Raw genomic sequence first — 13,656 nt, 5'->3', positions numbered from 1 at the left:
GAGTTGGGGAGGAGACATTTCAAGTGGTGAAAACATCAAAAGCACTGGCAGAATGTGTGTGCCATGCTAGGGGTAGAGAGGAGACCACACAGACAAGAAGAGTTCAAATGGTGGCTGTGAGGTTGGTGTGCATCCAGGGCTAGGTCGCAGAGGTGTCCTGTGAGCTAGGGAGGAAGAGCAACATGTAATCTGGCAGTGATGAGCAGGATGGATAGGGGGAAGGAAGCTGATGGAGATACCAGAGGCAGGGAGTCCAGCTCTTACCAGACTGTTACAGTAATCAAGTAGAGTTGGAAGAACGTGGGCTGGAGCAGTGGTCAAGGGAATACAGAGGAGACCTTTTATTTTGTACAACGGGGATTACCCCAGACCTGGGGGCCCACTGGCAATCCTGGCAGGAAGGACCCACATTCTCTCCAGCACAGGCCCAGGCTGGGGTAAGTGTCATGGAGTCAGGATTTGGTGTGAAGGACAAGCAACTGAACAAGCCCATAACTAACGGATGTTACAGTTTTCATAGTCTGAGTATAAAGGCATTGCTGGACAACTTAAGAGGATGTCTGAGCATGGATGAAGGAGACCTAAGGTGAGAGAAGTTTTCACCCTCCACAGACAAATCCAGGAAGTCTTCCTGGAGATGGCGGCAGAAGCATAAAGTAGAAACCACCTATTCATCCAACTTGTACCCATCTGCTACTGCTACCGCTAAGTCACTTCAGTTGTGTCCAACTCTGTGCGACCCCATAGATGGCAGCCCACCAGGCTCCCCCGTCCCTGGGATTCTCCAGGCAAGAACACTGGAGTGGGTTGCCATTTCCTTCTCCAATGCGTGAAAGTGAAAAGTGAAAGTGAAGTCGCTCAGTCGTGTCTGATCCTCAGCGACCCCATGGACTGCAGCCTACCAGGCTCCTCCATCCATGGGATTTTCCAGGCAAAGTGGGGTGCAATTGCCTTCTCCATGTACCCAGCTAATAAATGTTTAATACATGGTGCGGGCACTAGGCCGATACAAAAACACTGCAGAACCCACTCTCTAGCATAGGTCAGTGGAAAGCCCCAGACTGAATGATAGCTCCCATGTTTTAAGCATCTATCTGTGCGAGTCACTAGGGACTTACAATTTCTAAATCTCACAAGAACCCTGTGAGACAGACATCAGTGTTCCCATCTTACGCACAAGGACACTGAGGCTCTGAGGCAACCTGCCCAAGAGAGGAGCAGAGCCAGCATGAAGCCCGAGTCCCCTTACCTGGCTGCCTCTGAAAGACCTGGATCTTTCACTGACTGTAGACAAATCATTCAGTTTTTCTGAGTCTCAGAGGTGGGTCAACAAAACAGGTTTTGGCCCTACAACTTAGAACAAAGGAGACATATGCAAAAGCAAATTAGAATATGTTACTATCACAGGGGCAGTGACAGGGCACCCTGGGGAGAGGATGCCATAGCAGAGAGAAGGGCTGTGAGGCCCGAAGCAGCCAGCCTGAGCCTCTTCTAGGGGAAGTGTAGTCTCAAGAAAGGAGGGGCTCACCTGAGGCTTCCTGAGGGGTCCCCTGCTGGAAGCCAGGTGAAGGAACCGAGGCTGGTACTGAGGTGAAGCCGGGGCATTCCCGGAGGTGACACAGACACTGATGGGGCTCAGACCTCATCAGCAGGCTCTGCCAGAGTTGAGGAGAAACCCTTCAGGCTGGAGAGGAAAACAGGCTTTTCTAACTTCTTCCTTCCCTCTTGCAGTCTGCCTGAGAATCTGAGGGAGGAAAGTCCCTAGGGTCGAGGGAAGTGAGAGCTGCCATGCTGGGCCTGGGCAGAGGGGTAAGGCAAAGAGACAGAGGGAAGCACGGCTCTGCAAGTTGTCTATATTTGCATGCTGAGCTCATTGCTGCTCTTTTTCTCCCCAGAAAATAAAATTACATCACGATGCAGGGGGGAGGGGGAAGGCTGGAGGGTGGTATATTTGGGAAAGGTGAGAGGAACACAAGGGGGAGGCCGGCATCATCCTGGAGAGAGAAGATCTGTAACTCCAGGACAGGCGAAGAAAGCCCCCACTTTGCTTCTGGACTCCACTCCTCCCCCCTCTCCCACCTTCAAGGTGGATAAATCTGAGTGGTCATTTACTACGGCTCCCCTGACCCATAAAGGGAAGAAAAAGGTTTTTTCAAACACAGAGTCAAGCAGCTAAAAGGATCCAGAGGCCAAAGGCCTTCCAAACTCTAACTTACTCTTTGCCGTCCAGGGTCCCAGCCACTGTGGTCACCGAAAGGTCTAAGGGGAGGTGTGTGTTCCTTTGGGAATAATTAAATCTGAGAATGGGGGTTCGCTGCTTAGGGGAAAAGGAACGTCACTAGTCCAGTCCTCCCTTACTTCTGCCCCCATCCCGAGTCTTCCAGAACCCCAGCCCCCTCCTGCCTCCCCTCCCCCTCTCCCGCCCCTCCCCGCCCCCCGCCCCTCCCCGGCTCTGACATCACGGGCCGGCCGGGTGGGGTGAGGCGGCGCCGGGCTCGGGCTCAGGCTCCGCGGGCGGAAGAGGCGGCGGCGGCGGCGGCAGAAGCGGCGGCGGCGGCGGTGGGAGCCGAGGAGGAGGCTCCAGACGCTGCTCAGGAACCGGGGACGCCAGAGTGCCCGCTCCCCGAGCGCTCAGCCCCGGAGGCGGTGAGAGGGCCGCGCGGGGACGTGTCGCGGGGAGGGGAGGATCTGCGGTCTGGGCTTGGAGGGGCGTCGATCCGGGACGCCTGGGGGCAGATGCGGAGCGTGGGGGCCCCGGACGGGTTCGCTCCATGTCAGGCCCCACGGGCTTCGTCTCTGTTGGTGTGCTCGAGCGCTGAGTGCGTACTGGAGGCGGCGTGGCTCCGGCCGCCCGTTCCACGATGAACGGCAGTGTGGGAGTCGGACCGGGGCCTGGGGATTGGGATGCAGCCTGCTTCCCGCCCAGCCGACTCTACGGGGCCGCCAGCTCCCGCCCCTCCCTCCCCTTCTCTGGCTTCGGACTCGCCTCGGCTGGCGGTCTCCCTGCCCAGCCCTGCCTCAGTTCCGCCAGCAGCCGCCCCTACTCCGAGGGCTTAAACCCGGCAGCTGGCACCACGTGCCTTCATCCAGTCTCTGCACCTGGGAAGAGGTGGGGTTGTCGAAAGCTAGTCCAGAGGGAAGGAATCGGGAGCTGGAGGGTGTAGAGGAGTGGAGTAGCTAACGTAAAACCTATTAATTTCATATAATCCGTGTCAAAACTGTCAGGGACACACACACACCTACAAGAGACACGCCAACACACACGGTGACACACACGCATGTGACTCTTACACACATCAACTGCACACAGCAAATCACAAACAGCCAGCCCTGCACTTGGGCATCCAAGCCCCCACCTCATCCCCACTGCCTCCCATGTGCGAGTCTCCTGGAAGAATATCAGTTTAACAGGACAGCTGAAGTCCACCCTGATTTTCTGGGTATTTTCTCCCAGCCCTAGGTTTCGGATTGCCCCTCTTTAAAACAGTGAAAAAAAAAAATGGTAGAAAATCCTGGTCGCATTCCAGGACAGGGAGACAGGATCTTGAGGGTGAGTGAGGCTGCTACTTTGAAACTGGGTGAGTAGTGAGGGTAGGGGCTGCTGGTGGCCTCTCTTGCTGGGTCCATTTGGAGCTTAGGGTGCTGGGAGTGGCTGGCTTCTGGGCTTCTGAGTGGCCAAGGGATGGAGGAGGGGGTGGAAGAAAGGGAGAGGGAGAAAAAGAAGAAATGAGTATGAGTCAGCCAAGGATGGAGCCCAAGTCAGAGAGAGAGAATGAGGGGAATGTGTGTGACAGGCAGACAACATCGAGAGAGGGACACAGGGACAGAGATACAGTCAGGGAACTGGGAGAGGAAGGAAGTGAGAGTCAGAGATGGTCAGAAGAGCGGGGAGAGTGCTGGGGAATGGATTACGGAGGCCCAAAAATTAGGGAGGATGAAAGCAGGGTGGTGGTGGGACCACTGGGAGTTAGGGGAAACATGCTGAATCTGTATGTTTTGTTTCCCTGTGTGTCTGGCCTCCAGGCTGTCAGAGCGATTAGCTTTAATTGCTCTTCCCTTTGTGGTTAAACACTCCATTGGGGAAATTGCCAGAGATGCCCTAGGCTGCTGGCTGCCCTGGTTGCCTACTTCCTCACTTCCCTGACACCTGTGCCCATCATGTGTGCATGTACTGTCATGCACGTATAGGACCAGTTACACCCTGTCGTGCCATCCCCTCACTCTCTTAACAGTGTCACCCACTGTGCAGTGGCAGACATCACTAACCTGTGTGCAAACTTATTTTCTTTATAGCAGGGACACTCACTCCTTCCTAGTATAGCTATAATAGTACAGTAGCTCTGTGTATTAAAATGAGGACACCAAGTCACAGAACCCAGGAATACTAAGGTATTCTTGGCTACCACCAGGTAGGATAGGATGAAAGCCCATTTAAAGACCAGGGACAGAGGTAATAGATGAGGAAGAGATAGAGATGGGAGAGAAATACAAATAGAAAGAGATAGAACCAGATGATTAGAGAATAGCACAGCCCCACTCCCTCTCTCCTGCCCTGCCTGATCCAATGCCTGGTATCTCCTCTTGCTCTCATCTTGGGTCCAGGCTTTCTTCTCTTAGTCTAAGGGCTAGAAGCTTCACCCCTTGTCTCTGTACTCAGGCGTAACCCATTTTGCTTCTTGCACTGAACATTGGGAGGTTGAGGTGTCCTACCTCACCCCCTCATTCCGAGGCTGGCTCTGGAGTCTTAGAATCCTCTTCTTCCTACTTTATAGATATAAATGCATCCCCTGCGCCCCACAAAAAGTTGAATAGAAGCTAAAGGGAGAAGTCAGTTGTGTATGACTGTAAAGGGATAATTAGGGATGGACTGCAGGACTGCTTGAATTTGGGGCCCAGATCAGACTTCACCTGGCACTTTCCCACCCCAGCCCTCTGCTTTGCGGTGATTACCACCCTCTCAAGCCCAGGCAGTAGGACTGACAGACACGAGTGCCTACAAGCCCCCTTCTGCCTGCTGCAGGGATCTCCAGGTCCTTGCAGCTCCCCTCAGCTTAGGCAGCTGCAGCAGATGTGAGGGAGGGAGGGGGAGCAGCCCCTAATCCCAAGGCTTCTTAAATTTACTGAGGATTTGGAACCAAATGCTAGGGAGTGGGGATGATCATGAATTAACGTCCAAATGCATAGAAATTCTTGGGGTGCTGCCACCTCCTCCAAAGGACGTTTTACCCCAATTTGCCAGACTTCTCCAAGTGCCCCCAGGGCCTGCCTCTCCCTCCCCAGTGCCCATGGAGCACCCACCTGTCATGTTCCCAACCACTACCATCCTAGAAGGTCAGAATCTAACCCTTACCTCTTGCTCCTCTCCCTCAGCATCCTCAGTTGGTTTGACTTTTGTCAGGGCCCCACCTGCAGCCAGCTGAGGAGGAGAGGGAGGCAGGAAGGAAGGTGTGAGGAAGCGGTGAGCAGAGCACAGAATGATCTGGGAGGGAAGGGGACTGACTTCCTGGCAGCCTCAGCTCCGGTTCCCGGTTCCTGCCTGAGTATCCTGTCCCAAGAATGGCCTCCACCCAGGCCGCCTGGTGTTCCCTGGGCAGCCTCTGCCCTGTTCCAGAGATCAGGAGGACTTTCTGAGCTATGGGGACAGGAGAATTCTCTATAGGCCCTTTGGAATTCTGAATCTTGGGTGAGAAAAGCAACATGGAGAGTGGAGCCAAGCTTCTGCCAAGGCGCACCCATCATGGCCAGACTACCACTGAATAATGGTTGACCAGGGAGACTTGAGAACCAAGTAAGGAAACTCCCCCCACACTTCCCTACTGTTGCACCTGCTGCCACACCCAGGCCTGGGCAGATGGCTGTCTGCAGGGAGGCAGGCAACCAGGCTGCCTTGCCCAGCTCCCTCACGGGGCCTTTCCCCTATCCTTTCTGTCTCTTCTTACTCACCATTCTTCACATCCCTCCCATCCAGTGGTGTCATTGTCCTGACAACTCGGGGGGACCAGAACTGAGGTTGCCATGGTAACCGCTGAGCTCAGGGCTGCAGCCTTCTCATTGTGGACTCTGTGCTCCCTGTCCCCTTCGCCGCCGCCGCAGGATTCCTCATTTGCAGCCTCAGTCTCTTCCCTCTCCCAACCCCAGTTTGCTTCCTCCGTACTGTAGGCCCCCTCTTACCCTTCCTCTTTTCTCTGGATGTAAGCTTGTGATTATCTGCCTGCTTTCACATACTCTCAGCTGGTCAGACACACACACACACACACTAGACCACATACACTCAGAACCACTCATCCAATGTTGGCACATACATATCCGTTACCAGAACATCCACACACACCCACAGATAGCAGCACCACCTCCTCCCTGCGCCTGTGCCCACACTCAGAGCAGCACCCACACAGGGTTCTGGTGCACATACCTTCCCACCCCATTTCTCTTAGGGGCCTCCTCACATCCATTCCACTCTCACAGAAAGGTCCTAACCTGCCGCCCCCAGGCTTAATACACATTAATCCCTTCCCACCTACCTCCCCTGTAAATCTGCACACACACACACTCCCTCCTCCCTTCCAGGAGCCACACACACACCACACACACACACACACCTCCCTCCCAGGAGCTACACACACCACACACACACACACACACACACACACACACACACACACACACACACACACACACACCCCTCCCTCCCAGGAGCTACACACACACACAAACTCCCTTCCCCCCTATACACACTCCCTCCTCCCTCCCAGGAACTACACACACACACACAGACATACCTCTCTCCCAGGAGCTATACACAAACACACACACACACACACCCCGCTCCCTCCCAGGAACCCCGCCCCCCCCCCCACACACACACCTCCCTCCCAGGAGCTACACACACACACCCACCCACACCCACCTACACCTCCCTCCCAGGAGCTACACACACACAGACACACACACAGACACACACACACACCCTCCCTCCCAGGAGCTACACACCCACACCCACACCCACCTACACCTCCCTCCCAGGAGCTACACACACACCCCCCTCTCCCCCCACCCAGGAGCTACACACACACACACACACACACACACACACACACACACACCTCCCTCCCAGGAGCTACACACACACACACACACACACACACACACACACACCTCCCTCCCAGGAGCTACACACACACACACACACACACACCTCCCTCCCAGGAGCTACACACACACACACACACCTTCCTCCCAGGAGCTACACACACACACACACACACACCCCCCCACACACACACACCCACCTCCCTCCCAGGAGCCACACACACACACACACACACACACACACACACCTCCCTCCCAGGAGCTACACACACACAAACGCCCTCCCCCTCCCAGGAACTATACACACTCCCTCCTCCCTCCCAGGAGCTACGCACACACCCCTCCCTCCCAGGAACCGCCCCCCCCCACACACACACATCCCCCCCCTCCCTCCCAGGAGCTATACACACACACACACACACACACACCCCCACCCACCTCCCTCCCAGGAGCTACACACACGCACACACTCCCTCCTCCCAGTGTATCTCTCATTTACAAACTCTTCTTCCATGTGAAAGCAGGGCACCATGATCCTAAAGTCTGTCCCATTTTTGAGCTGAGGGCTTGGTCTCAGAGTCTCCTCAGTGGGGGCAGTCTTCTTGAGGGCCTCCCGCCCACGCTGCCCTTTTCCTTTCTGCTCTTTTCATACCCCCCTTCATTCTTATCCCCGTCTCTGAACCCTGTCACCGTCATTCCCTTGTCTCTGTACCCCCCCTCCTGTCCTTGGATTATCAGTGCCGGGGGCGGGGGCTGAGGCTGAGCTCCAGAGCCTGCTGCTGTGACCTAGATTTCAGGGCGGAGACGGTCCTGGTGCTGACAGTCGGAGAGCGCTGCTCCTGGCCCAGCCTGGCAGGGCCACCGCTGGGCCCTTCTGTCTGGTTGCACCTGGGTGTGCAAGTGAGCATGCATGCAAGTGCCTGCTTCTCTGGGGGTCATGCTGGCCCTGCCGCCTGGCTTATTGTGTGTTTGTGTCACGGTGCCTGCCACCAAGGGAGGCTTGTTTGTTCTGGTCCAAGCAGGGGGCTGGGAATGGGGCCTGCTGGGTCCACACCCCTTACTATATGGTGGCCATGCTTCTCCACCTCAGCTTTCCTTCACATAAACAGAAATAAGGAAATGGGCTGTGTCAGCCAGCCCCTTTCTGCAGTATTTCTAGCCCATTCTTGGAGATTTGTGGGCAGTTTCGTACAAGGTCATCTCCCTCCTTGCTCCACCCCTTGGTCTAGCTACAGACTGTTTACGGCATAACTTATTTTTGTAAATGCTTTACTTTTCTAATTACAAAAGAAATACAGTTCTAGGGGGGAAAAATCCCCTTTTTAAAAACCTACCACTAGAGTTGTATATTTTATCAAATCCAGAAAGTTCATTCTAAGGTCTGGCCTTTCTTCTGTCTTAGCCATAGTCCCTGTCTTAGTGGAAGGAGGGTCTTTGATGTCCTCTCCCTTTTCACCCAAGAATCATGAAAGGGGCATGGGGTGAAGGCCTAAATGAGATCCAGCCTTCCCAGCTTTGGGGAGGTCATATTGAAGGTAGTGCCAGCCGGATGTTGATGGAAGCATAAGTGGCAGCCCCCTTCCTGCCAGACTTTCCCAAAGCAGCATCTGAACCCCTTCCCCCTGCCACCCAGCCAGCCTGAGAACTGGGCAGGGGGCCAGAGCCAGCCGCTTGGTATTCTTGGGCGCGGGGGCTGTAGGCATAGCACAAAGGCTAGGAGAGAGGGTTGTGTGGAGGTCTGGCAGCCATCAAGGGAGAAAATGGGCTCTACAAAGGTGGGGCTGTGGCCCATTGCTTTACCCTCCCCACCCCCACCCCGATGACTGAATACAGGGCTGAGCACAGAGGGGCCAGGGGACCATTAGACGAGGCAGCTAGGCATCTATCCAAAAATGAGTCACTAGTGGGGTAGTGGGGAGTTGAACTGAGGGACCCCATTTGCTTCTGGAAAAGAATAGGAGCTAGAACATGAGCCCCCCCAAACAACCCCAGCCCCTTTTTTTTAGCTTCTTACTGCCACAGCAAGCCTTTCCCTGGTGGTAGTTTTGGAGTGTTTTGTTTTTTGACAGGGGGAGGGGTTGCAGGTGGGTGGGGCAATCTGGGTGAGAAAGTCAGGAGCAGGTTGCTATGGTAACCGCCTCCTCAGTCAGGGAGCCGTTGCCAGGGTTACTGTTACAGGGAGGAAAAGGAAGAAAAAAGATGGTGGGAGAAGGAGGTGTGATTTTTCACTCTAGACTTGAGCCTGGTCCCTAGCTTTCCAGTTACTTCCTGTCTGCTCCTATCTCCTTGGGGTCTTCCTTTTCTCCCTCCAGCCCTGGCCTCCCCAGCCTGAGTTCTGGGCACATGCCTGGCAGGGCTGAGGAAGTGGGCAGTGCCAGTGAGTGAACCAGATCCTGAAGCTCAAGTTCAGCGTCCTGTCTCCTTGTTCCCCCAACTCCAGTCATGGCCGAGTACGGGACCCTCCTCCAGGACCTGACCAACAACATTACCCTTGAAGATCTGGAGCAGCTCAAGTCAGCCTGCAAGGAGGACATCCCCAGTGAGAAGAGTGAGGAGATCACTACTGGCAGTGCCTGGTTTAGCTTCCTGGAGAGCCACAACAAGCTGGACAAAGGTGGGGGAGGGGGCCACAGGCATCTGGCCATCAGCCTCTCAGGCTCAGCTCATGCAGCAAGTAGAAATCAGACCTCCTGTACAAAGACCTCCTCTCTGACAAGGCAGGATGACAGGAATGCTCGAGGAGAGGAGACTGGCTCTAGGGCAGTGGTCTTTACATTCTTCATGGTTCCCTTGTCAGTAAAAATATTAATTCAGTAGATGTTACTCAGATCCTACTGTGCTGTGCTACTATCACATATATAATAGAACATTAAAGTTAAAAGCGATAAAAGTTTAAAACCACAAGTTCTATCATTTTCTTGTCTACTTTTAGAGACCACTGCCCTGGAAAGGGCTTTGGGGAGGAACTGGTGTTTAAGATGGCCCTGAAGGGCAAGAGGGATTTCAAAGGTAGGGTCCAAAGGAAGCCCTGCTAGGCAGAGGGACACAGTATGTTTAGAAGTGGCTGGAAAGGTGAGTTGAGACTGTGCTGTGGAGGGCCTTGAGTGATGCAGCATTTGATAGGTGAGGTCAGTGACCTGAGGGCCCTTTCAGAGATGAACCTGTAGCGTGGAGTATAGGGAGGCTGAAGGAGGACATGCTGCACTCAGGAGACTACTGCAGTGGAGGCGAGGAGCCAGGCAAGAAGGCCTCGGCAGTCTCCCAGAACTGGCCAATTCACACCATCCCTCTGGTCCTGCCCGTACCTTCTTGTTCACAATTACCCCTCTCACTAGGCCCAGAAATCTCTCCCAGGTTGTCTCAGATCCCACCCTTTCAGTCCCACTTGGGCTGCGTGGAAATTCTGAGGCATGTTGTGGTTTTGTCGCTAAGTCATATCCTCTGTCTCTGGGATTTCCCAGGCAAGAATACTGCAAGGAGTTTGCCATTTCCTTCTCTGGGATCTTCCAAGTCCAGGGATCGAACCCGAGTCTCCTGCATTGGCAGGCGGATTCTTTACCACTGAGCCACCAACCAGCAAAGCCCCCATTCTGATGCTTACTTGGAGGAAAAGTGGAAGAGGGACAGGGTGGATGATGGGTATTTGGAAGGCCAGTTCATTTTCTCTGCTCCCCTCCCCTCCCGTGTGGAACCTGGTATTTCACCTAAATCTCACATTCTAAATCTGTAATCTTGAAACTTAACTGATTAATGATCTGTCCTTCCCGGGAATAGTCAGTCCTCTGTACTGTTTTTCGCCCTGGCTTTCTGTTCCTGGCTTAGTTACCCCTCATCTTCCAGGGAGGCCTCACTCTTCTGGTGGAAGCGCTCAGTCTCCGTTCTTGAAGCCCAGTCCAGTAGTGTAGGGGAAGCTGACAGCTACAGTCTAGCTCTGACCCTGTCTCCTGCCTTCCTCTAGACAACCTCTCTTATATCGAGCACATCTTTGAGATCTCCCGCCGTCCTGACCTCCTCACTATGGTGGTTGACTACAGAACCCGTGTTCTGAAGATCTCTGAGGAAGATGAGCTGGACACCAAGCTAACCCGTATCCCCAGTGCCAAGAAGTACAAAGGTAAGAGGCCATGCCTTGAATGTGCACCTCTGCCCCCCACGGACTACCTGTGCAATACTTGAATTTGGGGAGGACAGAGGCTCTGTTAGCCTGTCTGCTGTCTCCCATGACTTCTGTCCCTGGACATGTGCCTTTTTGCCCTCAGACATTATCCGGCAGCCCTCTGAGGAAGAGATCATCAAATTGGCTCCTCCACCGAAGAAAGCCTGAGCAAGGGGGAGGAAGAGGAGGAAGGTTGGACCTTCATCAGACTACTCTTTCCCCATCCTGCAGGGGAGGGGCAAGGGCAGCCCTCCCCCATCTACCCACTTACTAACCTGGTCCTAACCCCTTACTGTGCGCGTGTGTGTGCGTGTGCGCACGCTCTGGCTGTCTGTCTACATGTCTAGCTCATCTAGTTCCTCCTCCTTGTGAGGGGATGGGGGTCAGGGGCTGGGGGTGGTGGTGGGGCTCAGTTTCCCCACTCCAGGGGGAGTTGGGGGCTATTTCTATGCAAATAGAAATAGACACATTCTCTTACTTCCCTTTCCTCCACTCTTCCCCCACCTCCAAGTGTGGGAGCAGAAAGGACCTGTGTTTTCCTACATTGAGGAGGCAAGGCAAGAGTAAGGCATGGGAGAGTTGGGTGAATCTAATGAAAAGCAGTGAGAGGAAAGATGAAGAAGCCACCCAACCCCCACCTGGCAGGGGCAAAGAGAAGCCAGAGTTTGTGTTTGTACCCCAATGCTGGACTGGCTGAGGAGTCCTGTTTCCGACTGTTCCTCAGGTTAGAGGGCCTGGGCACCAGCAGGTCCCCTTTTGCTCCCCTTTCATAGGCCTAGGGTGGGTGTGAGCCAGGGACCTGAAGAGAGAGATCACTGGATCCTTTCCCGGCCCCCAAGTTCAAACCCCATGAGAACCCAGCACTAGATTCCAGCCCCATCCCCCACCTCTGGAGAGACAATGCTGGGAACAGACCGACCCCCACCACTGAGCCTGAGGGGATGAAGGCAGAGAGGAGTCCTCTTTTCTACTCCTTTATTCCTACTCAGACTGTTGCACATACTAGCCTTGGGAGTTCCTAGAATAGAAATCCTTAGGTTTTAATTCCAGTCCTGTTTCCACCTACAGAGTCCCAACGTGGTTATTGCAGGCAACGTTCCCTCTCTCCGTGGTCTAGAAGCCCCTCCCCCAAGGTAGAAAGAAGGGAAGAAGCTAACTCCAGTGTTTCCGTTGCACTGATCCCCAATTCAGTCCAGGAGGGGGCTTGGTAACCCCTCTCCCTCAATATCCTGGCACCTTGGGCTTGTGAACGCCTCCTAGCCAAATCACTAGAGTACAGTGACCCCAGCCTCCTGCCTGTCCCGAGTGAGCCCTCCCCACCCTGACCGTGCTAACTGTGTGTACATATATATTCTACATATATGTATATTAAACCCGCACTGCCATGTGTACCCTTTTTCTGTGGTGTCTAGCATTAACTTATTGTCAAGGCCCGGGCGGGGGTGGAAGGAGAATGCCACAGTGAAGGGAGTGGCAGAGTCAAATTGCTATATAGTCGAAAAAGAAAACTTTTTTAAACTTTAATTTCACATGCAATCTCAAGAGACTATTTAGAGAGTTTAAGTGAGGTGGGGAGCTTTTGGGATGTTGGGAACAAAACTTCAGTGGGAGGGAAGGGCTGGCTGTTGGAGAGGGAAGAAGCCAGACTGGCTGGAGAGCACCCTCTACCAGCCCAGCCCAGCCCAGCCCGTCCCCTCTGGCCACTGCTGCGGACACCTGCCTTAAAACATACACCTCGAGTACTCCACAGTTTTGCCTTAAAGGACCTTCCCAAGTTTCCCCAGCCCTGTCTGGCTTTCTCCCTCAAGGAGAGAGAGATACTTGTAGAATTGGGAGGTGGAAAATGAGCATGAATTGTCCTTCCAAGCCAGGATACGTTACGTGAGATGGAGTCAGAGAGAGAGAGAAGCGGGGAATAAAGAGGCTCTTCAAAGCGAGGCTTCCTTTGAAGAGAGGAGAGGATGAGATGAGAGAAAGGAGACAGGGTTCATTTTCAGCGGAGTGTAGTAAATTTCTCTGTAAGGCAAAATAATCTAAAAAGACTAACCTGCCCTCCTACCCCCATACTGCTGTGAGACTGCCCCATTCTCTGCTCCTCTGTCTGCAGTGTGCACGGCCTTGTTCTAACCCTGGAATAAAGGTGATTGATTGTACTGTACCTAACTGATTTTAGAATTTCTGTGAGTGACCAAGATTTTGGAGACTTTGGATGACTGGGAAGGGAGGGAGAGCAAAATTTACCCCCAAATCCTTAACTGCAGCCTGGAACAGAGGTCAGGAAAATATCCCTAAGTAGTATCTCTCCCTTCCCTCATCTTCGAAGTATCACTGAACTGTGAGGCCTGTTCCACTTACACAGTCTCCAGCTGGAGCCCAACTGTTGGAAACATGGATATACCAAGCTGGACTTC

General features: G+C 53.8%; 1 protein-coding gene and 1 long non-coding RNA gene across 2 annotated transcripts in view; one reads left to right on the top strand and one right to left on the bottom strand.

Annotated features, from left to right (window-relative positions):
- The window catches only part of LOC109578711 (uncharacterized), a 39,509-nt gene extending 37,128 nt beyond the window's left edge, over nt 1-2,381 (bottom strand). Inside the window, exons 1-3 of the long non-coding RNA XR_011565152.1 lie at nt 2,217-2,381; nt 1,529-1,684; nt 1,250-1,353 (exon numbers count right to left, since the gene is read on the bottom strand). This is a non-coding gene — a long non-coding RNA (uncharacterized lncRNA). The remainder of the gene's footprint in view (nt 1-1,249; nt 1,354-1,528; nt 1,685-2,216) is intronic.
- A 109-nt stretch (nt 2,382-2,490) lies between these two features.
- PEA15 (proliferation and apoptosis adaptor protein 15) lies at nt 2,491-13,403 on the top strand. The gene is made up of 4 exons (XM_019988135.2): nt 2,491-2,646; nt 9,530-9,703; nt 11,048-11,203; nt 11,349-13,403. The coding sequence occupies exons 2-4, from the start codon at nt 9,532-9,534 to the stop codon at nt 11,411-11,413; spliced, it is 393 nt and encodes a 130-aa protein (XP_019843694.1). The 5' UTR covers nt 2,491-2,646; nt 9,530-9,531; the 3' UTR covers nt 11,414-13,403.
- The last annotated feature ends 253 nt before the right edge of the window (nt 13,404-13,656 follow it).

The sequence above is a fragment of the Bos indicus genome, chromosome 3 (assembly GCF_029378745.1).
Source record: "Bos indicus isolate NIAB-ARS_2022 breed Sahiwal x Tharparkar chromosome 3, NIAB-ARS_B.indTharparkar_mat_pri_1.0, whole genome shotgun sequence".
Taxonomy (NCBI): domain Eukaryota; kingdom Metazoa; phylum Chordata; class Mammalia; order Artiodactyla; family Bovidae; genus Bos; species Bos indicus.
This window is presented reverse-complemented; position numbering and strand designations above follow the sequence as displayed.

Coding starts and splice junctions, on each gene's coding strand:
- PEA15 (XM_019988135.2), top strand. CDS start 9,532: ATGGCCGAGTACGGGACCCTCCTCCAGGACCTGACCAACAACATTACC. Junction 9,704..11,047: donor CCACAACAAGCTGGACAAAG/GTGGGGGAGGGG, acceptor GCCTTCCTCTAG/ACAACCTCTCTTATATCGAG. Junction 11,204..11,348: donor CAGTGCCAAGAAGTACAAAG/GTAAGAGGCCAT, acceptor TTTTGCCCTCAG/ACATTATCCGGCAGCCCTCT.